General features: G+C 45.0%; 1 protein-coding gene across 3 annotated transcripts in view; it reads right to left on the bottom strand.

Moving 5' to 3' along the window:
- Positions 1–8928: 8928 nt before the first annotated feature.
- Positions 8929–20016, bottom strand: part of HDLBP (high density lipoprotein binding protein) — a 47048-nt gene continuing 35960 nt past the window's right edge. For all 3 annotated transcript variants that reach the window (XM_083178140.1, XM_083178139.1, XM_083178141.1), the window contains exons 23-28: positions 14520–14654; positions 12452–12595; positions 12040–12219; positions 10646–10762; positions 10376–10510; positions 8929–10167 (exon numbers count right to left, since the gene is read on the bottom strand). In XM_083178140.1, the coding sequence (XP_083034266.1) occupies positions 10033–10167; positions 10376–10510; positions 10646–10762; positions 12040–12219; positions 12452–12595; positions 14520–14654 (846 nt within the window). In that variant the 3' untranslated portion in view covers positions 8929–10032. The remainder of the gene's footprint in view (positions 10168–10375; positions 10511–10645; positions 10763–12039; positions 12220–12451; positions 12596–14519; positions 14655–20016) is intronic.

The raw sequence follows: 20016 nt of genomic DNA, 5'->3' as shown, positions 1-20016 counted from the left end.
ATGTCTCACTTAAGTGGGGATAACTTTTTTTTGCTTTTACTTATCCCAGTGATTTTGAGATTGTTTTCTCGTGACACATTGTACTTCAAGTTAGTGGTAAATTTGGGTCGATACAGTCTGTGTTTTTTTGTGAAAAATACCAAAATATCGTGAAAAAATGGAAAATTTAGCAATATGCAAAATGTCACATTTTCTGCTTGTGAGACAAATAATCATACCACTCAAAATAGTTAATAACTAACAAAGACCATATGTCTACTTTATGTTGCAATTATTATTTCAACCTCCTTTTCATTTTGTTGGACACTAGGAGGCTTCAAATATGACTAGCAAATTCTCAAATTTTCAAGAAAATTTCAAACACTGATTTTTTTAGGGACCAGTTCAGTTCTGATGTGACTTTGAGGGACTTGTATGTGAGACACCCCCATAAATGATGCCATTTCAAAAACTGCACCCCTCACAGTATTCAAAACAGCATTTTGGAAGTTTGTTAACCCTTTAGGTGTTTCACAGGAATTAAAACAAAGTGTAGGTGAAATTTCAAAATTTCATTTTTTTTTCGGATTTTCAATTTTAATACATTTTTCTAAGGAACACAGTAGATTTTACTAGAGAAATGTGACTAAAAATTGATTCCCCCAATTCTTTGGTTTTCATAATTATCCTATATGTGGCCCTAGTGTGCACGGTGACCAAACCACCGGCTTCATAATAGAAGGAGCACCTACTTGATTTTGGAGCCTCCTTTTTATGAGATTATTTTTTAGGCACCATGTAGGTTTCTAGGCACCATAAGATGCTAAAAGTTAGGAACCCCCCCACAAGTGACCCCATTTTGCAAACTACACCCCTCAGGGAATTCATCTAGGGGTATAGTGTACATTTCAAACCCCCAGGGGTTTCACCAATTGTGGTACAACTGGGCAGTGAAAATGAAAAAAAATAATTTTTCATTTTCACAGCTCAGTTGTATCAAAATTGGTGAAACCCCGGGGGGTTTGAAATGTACTCTATACCCCTAGATGAATTCCCTGAGGGGTGTAGTTTGCAAAATGGGGTCACTTGTGGGGGGGTTCCACTGTATGGGTGTTTCGGGGGTCATTCAACCAGAATCTGTGCTGCAAAATCCAAAAATCACTCCTTCCCTTCTGAGTCCTGCCATGCACCCAACTGGTATTTTTTGGTCACATGTGAGGCATTGCCGTACCCGGGAGAAATTGGGGCACAGATTTTGGGGTGCTTTGTCTCCTTCATTCCTTGTGAAAATGAAAAATTTTGAGCCAGATCTGCATTTTTGTGTAAAAAAATTTAATTTTTTACACAAAAATGCAGTTCTGGCTCAAAATTTTTAATTTTCACAAGGAATGAAGGAGACAAAGCACCCCAAAATCTGTGCCCCAATTTCTCCCGGGTACGGCAATGCCTCACATGTGACCAAAAAATACCAGTTGGGTGCATGGCAGGACTCAGAAGGGAAGGAGTGATTTTTGGTGGTGGAATGAATGGCGGGTGCTATGTCGCATTAGCAAGACCCCCGAAGCACCAATACAGTGGAACCCCCCCACAAGTGACCCCATTTTGGTCACCAGCTTTGGGAGGGGGGCTGGCGCTGCGGCTGGCGGGGGGGTGGGAGGGGTGCTGGCGCTGCGGCAGCCGGGTGGGTGGGAGGGAGGGGGGCTGCCGGGTGGGAGGGGGGGGGGGGCTGGCGATCGTTGGTGATCGGTGCGGTATACACACACACACACACACACACACACACACACATATATATATATATATATATATATATATATATATACATATATATATATATGTGTGTATATATATATATATATATATATATATATATACACACATTTGCACATTATTTTTGATTTTATTTTATTTTTAACTTTTCCAGCAGCAGCATGATGCTGCTGCTGCTGCTGCTGCTGCTGCGGGGGGGAGGGGGGAGGAGGGGAGCGCAGCGTGCGCTCCGGACGTAGCGGTGGAGCCGGGGGAGCTGCTGCTGCTGCCGGGTGAGTGCCCGGCGGGTGGGAGGGGGGTGCTGCCGCTCGGTGGTGATCGGTGCTGCACCGATCACCACCGTTTTCTGTGTTACCGAGCGGCTTAGCCGCCGGTAACACAGGAAACGCTGTGATTGACTGTTCAGATTTGAACAGCCAATCACAGCGATCGCCGACCGGGGGGGGCACCCCTGCCCCCCCTGGGCGGCGAGGGGGGATGTCTGCTGTCAGGGACAGCAGACATCTCCAAACTGTCACCGCGTCTATAGACGCGGTGACAGTTTAAAGCCATGACGTATATATACGTCAACGGTCGGGAAGTACTTCCCGACCATGACGTATATATACGTCAAATGTCGTGAAGGGGTTAAATGCACCCCCACGCCACCCCCAAGTATAAACGTGAACCCGAAGCGTGGCGAGTGCAGCGAGCCCGCGAGGGGCGGCGGTATGCGTCCTATGACCTTTTCATACCCCCACTATCCACGTCGGCGTGGAGTTGGGAATAGAAAGTGAAGTGAAGAAATGTTTTGTGAATAAACTTAAGCTAAGTAAATAGTGTAGTCAGTCAGAATTTGCCTAAGTGCTCCTGGTCCCTAATGGAGCCCACACACGCACCGATCCTGGCGTGCGTTGTGGGCTTAACTAGCACACATAGCATCGCATCGTATGCCTTGTGCATACGATGTGCATGCGATGCGATGCTATGCTAGAAAAAGCTAGTACAAAAAGTATGTGCAGCACATACTTTTTGTACTGTACGATGAGGTGCCGCGGGAGTGCGCACCCCATCGTACAGCATCGCACTGACGGCAACGGTGCGTGTGTGGGCTCCTTCACTCTGAGGAAAAACAGGAACAGTGATGGATGCTGCCCAGAGTGCTCCCAGTGTTTCTGGTTTCGGTGGTGACAGCAGCATGGCACGACATCAGATTTACTATTTACTCTCCCGACAACAGAGGAGGAGGCGTTGACATTTTTACAGCGTCAGAATTTGCTGCCACAGACGTAAACATGCGTAAATGGCCACCCCATGAGGCTTTCGGTAAAAGGTAATTGGAGGTGCCATAAAAAGGCCTGTCACCGAAAGGTGACAGTGCGTGCTGGGCTGTGGTACCCAGGTTGCTGTCTTCCTTTTGTAAAGTTGTTATGCTTCATTTATTCATGGGCGCAGGAACTCAGCAGTGTGGCGTACTGCGAAAGAGAGCTTGGTATCTGCCTAGCTATGACGGTGCAGTACAACGCACTAATGAGGGAGGCGTGCACGTATGATCTGCTTTCCCAGCCCAAGCAACAGATTGGAGGACCGGGCCTTGTTGTGGAGGTAGACGAGACCCTCTTCACAAACACAAGTACTCCGTGGGGAGGATTTTTCCACAGCAGTGAGTCTTTGGTGGCATTTGCCGAGAGACGGGGGCCTGCTTTATGAAAGCTGTAGACTGGAGAGACGCCACAACTTTGATGGATGCCATAACATTGCATGTTGCTCCTGGAAGTGTCATTTATAGTGACTGCTGGCGGGCATACATACGCAAAACATTGAGAGTATGTGAGGTGCCGCAAAGTGGCGAAACAAAAAGCACTGTGGTACTGCAAGGCACCATTTGACCTCCTACCCTGAAGAGTATATGTGGAGGAAAAGTGTGGCAAAAGACCAGCCTTTTGTCTTTTAGCCTTTCCTGCCTAAGGGCTCTGCAGTGCCCAGTTAGCGCTTCTCTTTTGTTCTTGTGATTATATTGTTCTTGTGATATTTATTGTGATATTTATTGTGATATTATTGTTCTTGTGAGAATATTGTGATAATTATATTTTTCTTGTGATATTTATTCTGTATTACTTATCTTATTCAGTTCTTACTAAATTCACAGTTTAACGTTACCAATTTGACCACATTACTGTCTCAGATGTGTTGCATGGATGCTGTCAATGTGTTCCTAAAACCACACCAGTATGCACGCCAACCCGAAGCATGGCGAGGGGCGGCGGAACACGTCCTCCCCACCTTTTCATACCCGCCCTATCCACATTGGTGTGGAGTTGATTTTACATAATGCGGCAAGCGCAGCGAGCCCGAAGCATGGCAAGCCCCGCGGATTACTTTACACGTTTCCCACATTCGCTCGCCATGATTCGGGCTCGGAGACTCGCTGCACGCTATATGAATTCAACTCCACGCCTACGTGGATAGGGGGGTATGAAAAGGTCGGGAGGACGCATTCCGCTAAACTCGCCATGCTTCGGGTTGGCGTGGATAGTGGGCAAATGCTGTGCTTGCAACACTATGGGGTGGTGTGGATACTGGGTGGGCTACTATGGGTTGTATGGATAATAGCAGGGGGTACCTACAATAGGAGGAAATACATTATTTAGTAATATCGCATTACACATTTTAGCATCATAAAATGTGTGCTGAACAATGCCATACGATGCGATAACAGAGGGAAAAAAATATACCGGGAAAAAAAACCCCCATTAATTAGTAGTATCGCAGGCATAGTGTGACACTAAAAGTGCACATGCGATGCGATGCAATTTCCTTACGCAGAATAGCCCACTAAGTAAATAGCTTAGGGGGCACCCAACTAACATAAGTACCATATTTAGTTTATTTTTTTTATAAAGTTTACTCTATTTCTGTATATCTTTATATTTTTATTGTTACCCCCCTTTTTCATGTTCCTTTCCTCTCTTTGTGCATATGTAAAGGCCAATAAACGTAAAAAAAAAACTTTTTACCCATGTATGGTAACTCTCATGCTACAGCGGGATACTAATTTTACTGAACTATTGTCCATGATTTAAATAACAATATTATGTCTCCCAAAGGATGTTTTAAGTAACAATACTTATTTTAATCACTATGGGGACACTGGAGCTTAAGACAGTAAGGTGTATATACAGTATAGGTGGCTGTGTGAAGCCTGGGTTGGCCTTTTTATGGGATGAGAGTTTTAGTAACTTTCCAAAATCGGCCATTATCGCACTTTTTAAAATCAAATTTTTTTTGCATCAAAATCACATATTTAATGAGCTGCGTGTTCCAGGCAAATAAAGTGCGATAAGAGATATTTTAGTCATGAAAATGTGCGAATTTGTGTAAAAAAAAAAAAAATGGCGTGAGGTCCCCCCTCCTAAGCATAACCAGCCCCAGCTCAATGAGCCCAGGGCTGGTTATGCTCAGGAGAGGGGACCTCACGCCATTTTTTTTTCTTAATTTTACTTTGGATCTCAATGTGTGCATGGTTCTGGCAAATTGGCCTGTCAGAACCTGGTCTGCATATGTGGCGATTTTTAGTAACATTTTCCCATCTTATTAAATATGCGATTTGTATACTTTATAATGGGAAAAAATCTTGTTGTGAGTTACTAAAAATCGCACCTTCAGAATGTGCGATTTCGCGGCACAATCCACATTTTTTGAATCTCATTAAATATGCTATTTCGGAAAAAAGTGCGATTTTGGCCGAAAAAAAAAAAAAAAATCACACATCAAATTTTCGCATCACATTAACTGTCACCCTGGCACTTTAATGAAGAGAGAGGGTGAGGCAGTAGTCACACTTCAAACACATTTAAAGTTGTAGGTTTAAAAATAAATATATATATATTCATAATGATGATGATGGGACATATAAACGCAGACTAGATGCTGCAGAAGGGGTCCACAACCAGTTTACAGAGGCCAGTGTCCAGGACCCTGTCCACAAGATCATCAAATCCTATGAGCCCACCAGCAGCCAGGAACTGATGGGTATTCCTCACCTCTGTTGACTAGCAAGGTTGGGTGGGTTAAGATTAATTAGTACAAGTCACAGTATGTATCCCAGTCCCACAAAATTGTAGGGAGAACTTATTAGTACTAGCAACTGCAATGGCAGTAGAATCTCCGTTCATGAAAAAAAAAAAAAAATTGGCGGAGGATCTACATGCAACTGTTCCGAGAGCTGACCTGATTTACCCCGGTTGAGAACACCTGGAAGCCTGCCATTTATCTGGGATATAGGTCAAGTAGATTCAAAATGTCAACATCTACATTCACAACTCACCCTGCCCTCTAGCTACAGGACTGGAAGGCCACTGTAGATGCAAAACGAACAGCAAAGCCATGCCTATTCACCAGTGATCTCATACAGGACAAATCTCTTTGCCCACAAGTAGGAATCTGAATGAGTCATCCTAATGGCTCCAGCTTGGCCTCAGCCATAATACTCAGACCAGCAGCTGCTTTTTGCCCTTGGTCATTATCTCTAGTCCAGTGGTAGCCAACTCCAGTCCTCAAGAGCTACCAACAGTTCAAATTTTCCAGACAACCTAGCTTCTGCACAGGTGCACTCATTACTGACTGACATTTTAAAAGATCCACAGGTGGAGCTAATTACTTCACTTGTGATTCTGTGAGGATATCTAGAAAACACTTACTGTTGGTAGCTCTCGAGGACTGGAGTTGGCTACCCCAGGTCTAGTCTTTTTCAACAGGGTCATTTCATGGACCCCAGACTTTACCATGACTGACCAGAACGGTGTGGCCATATTCTTAAGACACATGGTTAGCCATGCTATGATTGCGGTATCCAGACTGATCATAGACTGACTCATGTTAGACCAGGGCTGGGCAACACCGGCCCTCCAGATGTTGATGAACTACACATCCCAGCATGCCTTGCATCAGTTTCAGCATGGCCACATAGCAAAACTAATGCAAAGCATCCTGGGATATGTAGTTCATTAACATCTGGAGGGCCGGTGTTGCCCAGCCCTGTGTTAGACTGTCTACCATAAGTGGTTGACCATGTGACTGTCACAAGGCCGATCGGGTCAAAAGGTAGACCGTCAAAAGTTAGACATTTAGATTTGTGTGGGGTTTTACTTCAAAGTGAGATCTATATTGCAGTGTAAAAATAAAGCAGTCAGTATTTACCCTGCACAAAAACAAAATAACTCACCCAAATCTAATTCTCTCTGCACATTTTACATCTGCCCCCCTGCAGTGCACATGGGTTTGTCAGAAAGAGTGAACTAGAAAAAGGCCCTTTATACTAGTAGTTTCTAATGGTGTTAATTCCTAAAATTCAACCTTTCTTAAAGGAGTGTACACACAGGACTCCGCAGTATGATTTTCTCTAAGCTGAGTCCTAATCAACACACCCTTCAGTCCGAGATACGACAGCTAACTGCATCCTGCTTTCCCCGCAGCTGGCGCTACATAAACCATTGCCATGATTTTAGTTTACTTGGCCAGGTTTTTATAAGGATTCGCTAAGTCATTGGGTATAAAAATGGTCACATGCTCTTTAATTTGCACATTATTTTAATGCATGGAGGCAATACCGCATATGTCCACCAGGGTTTACTATTTCTCAATTTTTCATACAAATGCCACAGTATAATCTTGAGCGATGCACGCTTTAGATCAGGCATGTCCAACGTTGGCCCTCCAGATGTTGTGAAACTACACATCCCAGCATGCTTTGCCACAGTTTTGCTATTAGAGAATGCTAAAACTATTGCAAAGCATGCTGGGATGTGTAGTTTCAAAACATCTGGAGGGCCAACGTTGGACATGCCTGCTTTAGCTTTTTAAAAAGTAAAAATTTTAATAGTTGCAAATGGCAATCTATACCCATTTGCCTAATCTACAAAAGTATAATTGAATGGTGTATGTATGGATGTGTATGTATGGATGTTCCACATTAACTCTCAAACGCTTTAACTTCTAGTCTTCAAACTTTGCACACTACCTTATCTTAAGGGACAATCCAAGTTCGAATATGGGTTTAAAAAATCAGATGACCCCTTAAGGGTGCGGTCATAAGGGTCCATGAGATTTCAGTTTTCTGATTTACCGTATTCTGCATCTGTAAGATTCATTTTTGGAATATTCCCTCTGATTTCCTTGGCCCGATGTGCGCACAACTACTGGCATACTGTAAAAGCAGTGTTTCTCAAACTCAATCCTCAGGACACCAAGTATGGAGTTTTAGAAACCCTGTAGTTGGGTCTGAGTTTCAAAGTGTGGTTGTATCTGTGAGACTTCAAAACAAAGGTCATGGTTTTAAATCTCACAACATAAAGCACTAAAGTCCACCATGATTTTATATGTCAGTATGTGGCAAACAAACTGTGGGGCTTGTCTACAAGCACAAGCCAGAGACCCAGTTTTATAGTGGAGCCATGGGCACATAGCAGGTGCACTACTTGGATAGAGCTACCCATATAGGCTTTGTACAGTGTTGCACAGAAGTTGGTCACAGACTTGCAGATCCCCTGTATTTAGTGACTATTCATCTGCTTGTTAAAGCAGCAGTCACCAGCATCCGCACACATCCGCACCAGCCCCTATCCCCAATGCAAGACAGGGCTCACGTCAGACAAATCTCTGTATGCTCACTGCTGAATAACCTGAAATTCCTTCCACACGCTCTTGGAACTTATCCAAAGGGCAAATAACTAGTTACACCCATTAAAGTAATGATGCAACAGATGCCCAATTCTGAAGCACCACTAGCTACGTTTTTCATACAGCCTTGGACAATAGCTTTCTGTCCAAATCTAACTGAACATGCATCAACATGCAAAAAGGGGGGATGCAGGTGCACTATGCAATCATTACTCCACACATAAATATAGGTTAACATACTTGGCCATAGATATGAACCTGACCACCATCGCGTGAGCTCACCTCTGTCGAGCAGGTCCCCAACACTCTGGGGTATGCAACCACCCCCTCTTTTGCATGTTTTACATTCTGCCAAAAGAATTGTTTTTCTGTATACATCCTTTCTGCAGTATTGTACAAGATGCAATGCCAATTGTAGGTCTGACGGCTGCAAATTACACCAAGACATACAAATACACAAGAAGTTTTCTATATTTCACAAATGGGCATTAGTTTAATGCCAATCACCAGTAAGAGAGAGTCTGGCTTTTAAAGGATGTTTATTTCCTGACGTTTGTGTACAGGAAGTTGATACTGAGGCACAGTAAGAAGAAATGTCCAATGGGGTAAGGGGGCTGAGGAGAGGTCTGGAAAAAACCTGGAACTAATGTTACCCCCACCCAACCAGGACATAAACATGATCCCTTTCCCCCGGCATCAGAGGTAAGGGGACAAAAGAAAGGGCTGTGACAGGACTATCAAGGTTTGGTGGACTCCTTCATTGCTCAGTCAGCTCACGACATGTCTTCCTTCAGCAGCACGCGGCAGGGTAAAATTGAGTCCTGATGCCCCAGCGGAATATCGAGGCTTCTCCAAAGCTTAAAACATTATTAATCATAATGACGTAAAACGGGATGAGATGATGAGGGAGGAGCGGTCATTACACCCTCCACAACCCCATTTGTGCACATATCCCTCCCTCCCCCAAATGGCTCTGGCAGTGAAAAGGATTACAGGGCACTTCACAATACATTCTGTTCTGCAGCAGGACAATGGTGCATTAAGACTCATGATAACTTAGGACATCAGGATGGAGGCCAGGAGCCCTGAGCAACTCTTCAAATCATCCCAACCTCACAGTTTAAAAACAGCATTTCAGGTAATACTGCATGCGCAACTATCAAGTATGACTGCACAGCCAAGAGTTTGGTCAAAAGATAAATGGTTGAAACTTCTCCAATGGTTTGGGCCTGTCTGTTGCAATCCATCCTATGATTATAGACATGAACCCTTACAATAGAGAAGGCATCTTGGTAAATAGGCAGACACCACACATATTCCAGAAATCTAGTAAGGGGCTGTAGTGGCAATATATATACGCTCTAGGAAGCGGCAACTTTTTAGCTGGAGGTGTGTAGAGACATTTAGCATCTCTTTGGTAAACCAGGTGTCATGAGCAGGCTCTTCCTATGCTACAATTGAAATACCAATTTAAATCTTTGTGTGAGAAACCAGAAAGCCAGAAGTGCCAGGTAAGCCCCTGCAGCAGTGGCTGGTTATACGGGATCCTGGGATGCGGAGGAAAGAGGCGAAGAGGGATATAAGGGGGTGATGGGCCAGGTGAAAAGTCGGACACGGCGACAGGAGTTAACAGGAAGCAGACATGTCAGCAGGCATCAGGCCTTTTCCACCGCCGTGTCTCTTGGGGCCCCATGGAGATGTTTTGGGGGCCACTGGAGCCCCAAAGCTAGGAAAATCCTCAGAGCTGCTCATGTCAGGAGCCTAGGAAGGAGAAAATTCAGCACATTAAAAAGAAGTGATCACTAAGTCACAGTCTTCTTTTCATAGTTAAAACATATTTATTATTCATGTGATGCCTTATTAACTTGCATCCGTAGTTCTGCATTATATAGCCTACATAGATCTATCCACACCTCAGTGATTGATGCAGTAATCCCCCTCCTACCTGCCTTTATGAACAGGAACTCACCTTCTCATTACCACTTCCTGCTGTCCAGGGTGCATCGCGCACAACAAAGCCCTTGGATGGCTGGGGCTTGTTCTCTTCCTGAGAGTGTGGCTTCATGTAAGACTGCATCGCTTCATTCTCCACCACATCAGACATCTAAACAATAAAAAGTCAACTTCAAGGGACGAATACAAACCACACTTTTAAAATCAGAAAGTAAGATTTACTCAAATGAAACCATGCAGTACTAGTAAGAAAAAGCCTTGGTATATATGAACTAGGGGCACTTACATATTCCTCCTCCAAATTTAGCAAGTGGTCAATGGCTTCATCCACATCCTCAGGTTTGCCCATCACGGTCACACAGCTGGGGTCAGCTGCTCCACTCTGTGGAAAGCGAATATCCACCTAGAGAAACAAAAAAAAATAAAATACACTTGTTCCATTATCCAGTAACATTTAGTGAAACAAGCTTTTATTTACATTTGCATTAATAGTTTGTGCCAATCTAAAACTACTCTCCTTAGCATATGAAGGAGAAAGCTGCTGCCACTATAACAATCAGTAAGCTGTGGTGCTTTCACATTAAGTGTTATAATGGACAATTTCCTTAGGAACTTGGCTTGTGTGGGGACATTTCCTTAAAATTCTTTAAGTTGTGTTCCAAGAATAAAAGGCACCCGGGAAGAGGGTTGCTTCTGTGCTGCACAACGGCAAACATCATGCTGAAGCACTTTCTTCTCAGACTCTAAACCTTGTCATACACATTTGGTGTTTTAAAGGACAAAGGAGGTATTTTCAGCTACTGCTTCTTCTAAAAAAACCTGCATACACATCCTGTGTAACAGGAAACCAGCCTGCGAAGATCAGACCACCTCTTACTGTTGTATAGACAGGTGTGCCAGAAAGCTGTTTTTACTGCTCGGAGATGCACAACCTGAGCTGTAGAACCACCATGGGTTCAGTCTTCGAAGACTGGTCATGGGCTAGTGCAGGCACCAGCTTCTCTCCAGGAGATGCGGACAAGGACATTCTGTCCATATGCTAAACTGCATGAAGACCACTTCCTTCGGGCTTCTTCACTAAACTGATTAAATTGTATATAATAAATGTAATGTGTATGGGCAACATAACAGTGATTCTTCAATTTAGGACCGGAATTCCCAACCACAGTCCATAAGGCATACACTTAAAGATTTCTGTCCAATCTGTATGGTAACAAATGATTGTCATTTGCTCCCATACATTACCAGATTTTTGTTCCCATCAAATACTGAAAAACCGGCAATGATCATTCAGACAAATTGGTTAAGTCAGTTTGATTTACAACTAATCATTTGTCTGACTTCCAGTGTTTGGGAGCAAATGGTTGATTGTCCCCCCCCCCCCCCCGCCATTATTTGCAGGGAGCAGGCTCAGGGAGTACAGGAGCCGGAGTCCCCCCAAACCTTCTGTGGTCACTGCTGACAATGGCGACTGGGGCAGCGGCAGAGGAGCTGGTGCCCCTGAGGGGGGTGCCCGGACAGGTGCATGGGGAGGCAGGCTAAGCTAACCTGCCTAATAGGTTTGCCCTGCCCCAGCAATACCCACCACTCAAGTGGTTAATGTGCCTTCTGGTTCCATCTTTAGGAAACCCTGCCTTAGAACAGTAGTCTTTCATTGATAAAGAAAGAGAAATCACATACCTTGAATTCATCCATGATCTTGCGTATGGCTTTGCCTCTGCCCCCAATGATACGGGCATGGACACGATGGTCTAGGGTGATGTCCTCAGACACCATCTGCTCCAGGTCCCCAACGATCTGCATTATAGCCTCCTTAGCAGTTTCGGTGTTTCGTTCATAGCCGGTGATGGTAATCTGATCCTGAATTAAGATTTATTACATTCAAATGTGGATAATAGAAGTGAACAGGTAACCATTTAAATATCTGGATTTTACATTAACTCATTAGCTGAGTTAATTACATCAACTGTACATTTTGACAGTTCTAAAAAACTATTTAATTGCACATGAACCAAATTCTGGCACCTTGTCTAAATTATAAGTGTTTTAAACTGAAGATTTCCATAACCCACAGAACAAACAAATACTGCACCTGGTTTTCATCATTCTTGTCTGGGAACTGGATGTTGACATCGTGTTCAGTACGGATCTGGCTGATGACTGCACCCTTGCGACCAATGATTTTGGGGTGAAATTTAGGTTCTACAGCAATAACCAGCTTAAAGCTTCGCAAAGCCTGAAAAGAAAAGAAAACCTTGATAAGCTCTTTTACCTGAAACCTGTGACAGCTGCCCCTTTAATTCTAATTCAGGTGCTGTGTTTGGGACCTTTAAAAGCCATAAAGGTACTTGGCAGGTGAGCTTTAACCCAAGAAAAAACACATGTTCATTTTAGCTATGATGTGTAAGCAGTTGCCAGGTTCCTAAGAGAACCAGTTGTTAGTGTAGGACTTGCAGTGAAATGGGGTCCCTTGGCGATGGGCTGCAAGCTTAAATGCATTGATCAATTCATGAACTAAAACCCCATTATTTATTTAGTTGATTATTTGACTGTTAAGGTGAGTTTGTAGTATTGAGTGCTGGGCCCCCTGTATTTGTATTTACTAGAGTGTGTGGTCACAGGCCACTGCACCCCAACCTGTGAAGTGTGGGTGCCGTTTGCACCCCATTCTGTTGGATAGAGAGACAGAGAATATATATATATATATATATATATATATATATATATACATATATATACATATATACATATATACATATATATATATATATATATATATATACATATATACATATATACATATATATATATATATATATATATATATATATATACATACATATATACACACACACACACACTCTATCTCTCTATCCAACAGAATGGGGTGCAAACATACATACATACATATATATACACATACACACACACACACACACACACACACACATATATTACGGATTAGACAAACACTGCTGGATGGTGCGGCACTCCCCTCATATTCATGACAGGAAACTGGATTAAAAGGCAACGTTTCAATGTCCTTTATTGGACATTTTCATCAGGCTATGAGCCTGATGAAAACGTCCAATAAAGGACATTGAAACGTTGCCTTTAAACACGTTTCCTGTCATGAATATGCGGGGATATACACACACACAGATAGGGCAGGTCCCATCTTTGCATGGGATGGCGACGCCAGCCGCCATCCCCATCTGTATAGCGAGAAGGAGAGGCGCGTGCGTCCCCTTTAGACGGCGCTTCCCCCGGGTCACCCGGGGTCCCCGCCGCCTGCCCGCACCCCCCCCCTCCCCCTGCCGAGACGGAGATTGAGACGCGTCTCAGTCAGATGGTGAGCCGGGCTGCAACAAACAAAAAAAAACTGAGTTGCACACACTGAATGAGGATTATATATAATATATTCAAATAAAATAGGCTGCTCCCAATAGCACCCGCGCTCCTAATTAAGGTATATATTTCCCAATGTGCGTAATTGTTCAGCAATGGTCCTATTTGTTGTTGTAACCTCAAAATTAAGACTTTTTTTCCTCTTGTTTTTGAGGTTCATCATTGTGAAGACCGGTGAATACAACAAATAGGACCATTGCTGAACAATTACGCACATTGGGAAATATATACCTTAAATTAGGAGCGCGGGTTCCATTCCCCTTTAAGAGTTACTGTTTTGTAGGAGGTGTAACTACAGGGACCCAGCTGCGCCTTTAGTGGAGCGCAGTTACGTTATCTTCTTTTAACATGCTCCCAATAGCAATCTGGAAATTGACAAAACAGACAATCGGAAAACATAAAATATATAAATATCTTTATTACCAACCAGTCCTCTTCCGCTCTCTCCTATCTATATAGATATTTATTTATATCTTCAAATAACTAAGGCTGCACACAAAGCCACACTACAAATATGGTTATACCTAGACACCCTTCCACCCCTATCTTATCTCTTCAGAATCAAATGAGAGAGTTCTACGCTGGAAAGGGAGGGGACTGCCCAACGATTCTTTCAAAGGTTGAAGAGGTATAAATGCTAAGTAGCAACACTGGGAAAATTTCAATACAAGGAAACGTTATAAATAGCATTAGTATACTGGTGTAATTTAATAGAGCAGAGACATTTGGCAGATCAATATCACATCACTTACTCGATCCTCCTGTTCAGCCTGAAGTTCCTTCACTCTATCTAGAAGTCCGGCTTTGGCCCGCTCCAGGTTTGTAGAAAGCCCAGTGATGGTAATTATGTCACACTGCAGCTCAGGGGCAGGAACTTGGATGTTGACCTATAGTATTGTATTTGTTATATAAATGCAAACAAGTCTGGCTACAGTTACAACCAGTACAAAAAACAGAATTCTATGAACAGATAACACTCAAGGACAGCTCATATACTAAAGGGATTTTCCCTCTGTGAAGGCAAGAGTACTTGTCGCCAATTTTGGACTGAATCATCATCTTTACAGTCATGGAGAATATGCAATGGCTGCAGATCTGCTGTCCAACTGCTCTCAGCAAAAATCCCTTTCCTAACGGTAGTGACCCGCCATTTGTGAGGAAGCTCCCACAGCGATGCAGAGCTTCTTTGGGGGGTGTGGGAGGAAGAAGCGCTTTGAGATTATGCAGTCTCCAAGCACTGCTTCCTCCACAATGTGAATGGGACCAGATTCGCTCGACCTGGGTTACCAGTTAACAATACACAGCAACCAGCGATTAACCCTTCTTTTAATCCAGGTCGGAATGCCAGGTTGCTGGACCCGGGAAATTTAAAAAGGCCCATTCACCACACATAGTTCTGTGTTATTTTCAGGGGTGTGAAAGGGGTATATGACATAGTGAGGCCATGGTGCAAGGTTAATGCATGTACATTAGCTTCACCTTTAAAGTAACATTAAAAACCTCATGTTGCTTAAAAGATAAAACAGACTGCACAGTCCAATATACGCTGACTTTACTACTAGGGTAGCCGATTAAATACTTGCATTTATAATAACTGCCAGTACCTGTTTAATGGATTAGTCATAAGGGCCATAATTATGACTTATTAGCTAGTGATTTTAAAGCACTTGACTAACACTTTCACCGTGTTCAATGCCGCAGGGGCTCGCTGCCCCTGCCGGCGATTCTTAACCCCTGCAACGGACGGTGGCAGGCAGGGAGATGGAAGTCTCCCTGCCTGCCCCGGAATGTATGTGGGGGGGGAGAAGGGCTCCCCGGGACCCAGGCAGCACAAGCTGCCCCCCAGGAGAGCTAAAAGGGGACGCAGGTAGGGAGCTGCTTGCACTGCTCCCGATCGTGCATATTTAATGATCGGGAGCAGTGAATATACGAATATCTAATGAGCGGCTCTCGGCCCCCTGCTGGCTGTTATGTGTAAAAAAAAAATAAAAAAAAAAAAAATATATATATATATATATATATAGAAAAAGAGGAAGACACAGGGGGCGCCTATGGTGTATTACCGTTTTAATCTTTAAAAAACAGCTGACTCAATAGACATAAAATAACGGGGTATAGTGCCCGTACCAAATAATTCGTCCGCTGTGGACTGAACTACCACATGATTTCATAAGACATCCCACAGGCAACACGGCTGCTCAAACTGTATTGGACTCACGACCCTCAGGCACCGCCGGCAATGTCCCGCACTGTCGTTCTCGTACCCGGGCTTCTCCTCAGTCCTTCCTCCAGCCTGCTCTGTGGGAACTCCGTTCAGCGTCACAGTGGCCACGCCCCAACGCGTTTCGTCACCAGACTTCGTCAGAGGGGTGGCGACTGTGACGCTCTATCCCTCCCTTTAACCTCCCGGCAGCCTATCATTGCTCACGTGATTTCCATACATGATTTTTAGCATATTCCCTCACTCAGGAACATCTTAATTTATAAAAATTTCACTACTTCTTTAACGGTTATAGGATTAAGGGGATATTTAAAATATTGGTTGCGTGCGTCTGTTTCTTTTGCGCAAAATTGAAAAATATGATCATGCAAAAGGTCTGCTGATCAGTCCGGAGTAATCTCCGTGTTTCTCACGTCATTTGAATCATGCTCTCAAAACTTGCATCTGAATCTTGATAAAAATGTTATTCATACATCTACAGACTGTAAGATATATGCAAATTCGCTATTAGACCAACTATCTATCAAAAATAGTGTAGTAGCATAGTTCTTAAAAGTTCTTAAAGTGACAGTGCTTTCTGAGTTAATCTTAAAGAGACAGTAAGTTAAAAATTATCATGAAAAATTATCGTGGAAAATTACCTAACTACAAACAAGGGACTCATCAATCAACACATACTGTTGATTGTCGACACATAAAGTTAATTAAAGTGATCTTGTGACTTTTCACTTATCAATTACCACAACAATTATATTGCAGCAACATTAAAGTGACAATGCATTATGAGTTAGTTTCTAGAATACTATCAAAAGAAAAAAAACTCACAAAAATGTATATATATCTGATTCAGATGATTACAGCAGGATTCAGAAAATTCAAAAAATAGGAATTTGGTACTCACCGTTAATTCCCTTTCTCCGAATCCGTAGGGGACACTGAAGTCTACGCTGGGGAATAGAGTGGTGTATCGGAGGAGTCGGCACTTTAAGAAACTTGAACTGTGGTATGGCTCCTCCCCCTCTATTCCCCCCTCAGACCTCAGTCTTAGTTGACCGTGCCCGAGAGGAGAAAAGAGACCAGGGAATCCCCAATAGAGAGAGAGAGAAAGATATTAACAAAACAAAACGAACAACCATACTACTCAGCAGGCTGTCACCAACACCCAGACGCATGCATAACCAAACATAACTGCATGCGCTAAAAATAAACCCCCCCCTTTTGGCCTGATCAGTGCCGGGAGGGTGTTCAGTGTCCCCTACGGATTCGGAGAAAGGGAATTAACGGTGAGTACCAAATTCCTATTTTCTCCTTCATCCTTGGGGACACTGAAGTCTACGCTGGGGACGTCCCAAAGCCATCCCCACGGGTGGGAAGGCACTGGACATCCTGAAGCACCGCACGGCCGAAACTGGAGGCAGAGGCCGCAAAGGTGTCAAACCTATAAAACTTAACGAAAGTATTAGGGCCCGACCAAGTGGCCGCCCTACATAACTGTGTCAGGGAAACTCCCCTGGCAGCGGCCCAGGACGGCCCCACCGAACGGGTGGAATGGGCCGAGATCCTGACTGGCGGTGACTGTGAAGCATGAAGGTAAGCCTGCTTAATGGTGAGACAGATCCACCTAGCCAGAGTCTGTTTAGACGCTGGCCAACCCCGCTTTGCCGAAGCATAAAGGACAAAAAGTGAATCCGACCTTCTGAGATCCTTGGTCCTATTCACATACACCTGCAAGGCTCGGACCACGTTCAGCGAGGCGGAATCTCCCGTAAGAGCTGGAACCACGATTGGCTGATTTAGGTGATAAGATGAAACCACCTTAGGCAAATAATCCAACCTGGTCCGAAGCTCAGCCCTGTCCGGATGAAACACCAGGTAGGGAGACCGGCATGAAAGAGCGCTAAGATCGGACACCCGGCGTGCCGATGCTAACGCGAGCAGTAACACCGTTTTCCAAGTTAACAACCGCAAATCAATAGAGTCTAAGGGTTCAAAAACACTTGACTTAAGATAATCCAAAACTAAGGAAAGATCCCAAGGTTCCTCCGGAGCCCGCACCGGGGGCTGAAGGCGGAGAACCCCGCTCAGAAACGTCTGCACCTCAGGAATGACGGCAAGACGCCGATGAAAGAAAACTGACAATGCAGACACTTGTACCTTAAGGGACCCTAGGCGCAAACCCGCCTTAAATCCGGCTTGCAGAAACTGCAACAACCGAGACAAAGAAAACACAGCCGTGGGCAAGTTACGGCACTCGCACCACGCTACATAGGCCTTCCAAATACTATAATAATGCCGTGAAGTCACCTCCTTCCTGGCCCTTATCATAGTGGGAATCACTGATTTAGGAATTCCTCTTCTGCTCAACAGTGTGGCCTCAACAGCCATGCCGTCAAACGAAGTTGCCGTAAGCCTTGGTAGGCGAACGGCCCCTGCTGTAGAAGATCGTCCCTTAGAGGTAGCTGCCAAGGATGATCTATCAGGAGCCCCTGAAGGTCGGCATACCAAGGACGACGAGGCCAATTCGGTGCCACCAAGATGACCCTGGACCTCTCCCGCTTGATTCTCCTGAGTACCAACTGAATCAAGGGCAACGGAGGGAACAGATAAATGAGAGAATAGTTCCAACTTGCGGTCAGCGCGTCCGTCGCTACCGCCTCTGGATCCCGAGACCTGGAACAATACAGCCGCACCTTCCGATTGTTCCTGGAAGCCATCATGTCCACCTGGGGCATCCCCCATCGGTGGGCGATCTGGGCAAATACCTCCGGATGTAAGGCCCACTCCCCAGGGTGAACATCCTGGCGACTCAGATAATCCGCCTCCCAGTTGTCCACCCCGGGAATGAAGACCGCTGACAAGGCCAGAGCATGCCGCTCTGCCCATTGCAGGATTGGACGCACCTCCTGCATGGCTCCGCGACTGCGCGTTCCGCCCTGCCGGTTCACATAAGCCACAGCCGTGGCATTGTCCGACTGAATGCGAATCGCCCTCCCCCGGAGGATCCCGTCCGCATAGGCCAAGGCCAGACGAATCGCGCGAAGCTCCAAGATGTTTATAGACAGCTTCGCCTCCTGAGACGACCAACGACCCTGGAAGTGCTGCCCCAACACAACAGCTCCCCAGCCCCGGAGGCTGGCATCGGTCGTGACTATCGTCCAATCCCAGATTCCGAAACGTCGGCCCCCTCTGAAGTATCACCCTGTAACAATAAAGGGACACCTCTTTTCCTCGGGGGAGGTGGAGCACTTGCGGCCCCTGAAGGCACCGCAGCGGCTTGGGCCAACGCCTTCACTGATGTAATCAGTTCTCTGGCCCAGGCCGGCTCCGCAGCAGACATGGAAGCCAGTTGCACCTGCAATGACTCCCTGTCCCTGCGAGATGCAGCCATCTCTGATGCCAGAGTGGCTAACACACTGGTAACTCCTTCAGTGTTCAGAATAGGGACCTGACTCTGCCCAGCATCCCCTTTGAAGCAATCCTTACACAAGGATACACCCTTCACATGCTGCGTAAACTGTTGCTCACACTTAGTGCATACAAACAGCTTTGGAGAAGCTTTTGACTGAGACTTGGATGTCATGCTGCACACACACACACCCCTTACACACACACAGGTGGAAGGAGGTGAAATAAGCCAGACAAAGAGAGCCCCCACAAGGACCCCACACCAAGAGCAAAAGCACCACACTAATAGGGGGAGAGGAGCGCACCTTCCCCGAATTAGGCCCACCAGAAATCTCTCCAGCGGGGAAGTCTCACAAGAGAAAATCCCCTCCACTCACCCAGCGCAGTATTCAATAATATCCAGGCTGAAGAGGGGGAGAAAGCGTCCTGCTGTCCTGTTCCAGAGAACTGTAGAGGCACAGCCGACAAGGGAGCAGCGTGGCAGGCACCGGCGTCTGACACAGAGGACTGCAGCTAGGACGCGACCACTCACTGGTCCGCCCCTTCTGTCCTCATCAGAGCGCGCGCTGTATACAGCGGCGCTGATTGGTGTCTGCTCCCTGCTGGACCAGTGAATTAACCCT

The sequence above is a fragment of the Crinia signifera genome, chromosome 3, assembly GCF_055691185.1.
Source record: "Crinia signifera chromosome 3, ASM5569118v1, whole genome shotgun sequence".
NCBI classification, from domain to species: Eukaryota; Metazoa; Chordata; class Amphibia; order Anura; family Myobatrachidae; genus Crinia; species Crinia signifera.
Note: the sequence above shows the minus strand (reverse complement) of the source record. Positions and strands in the feature narration are given on the sequence as shown.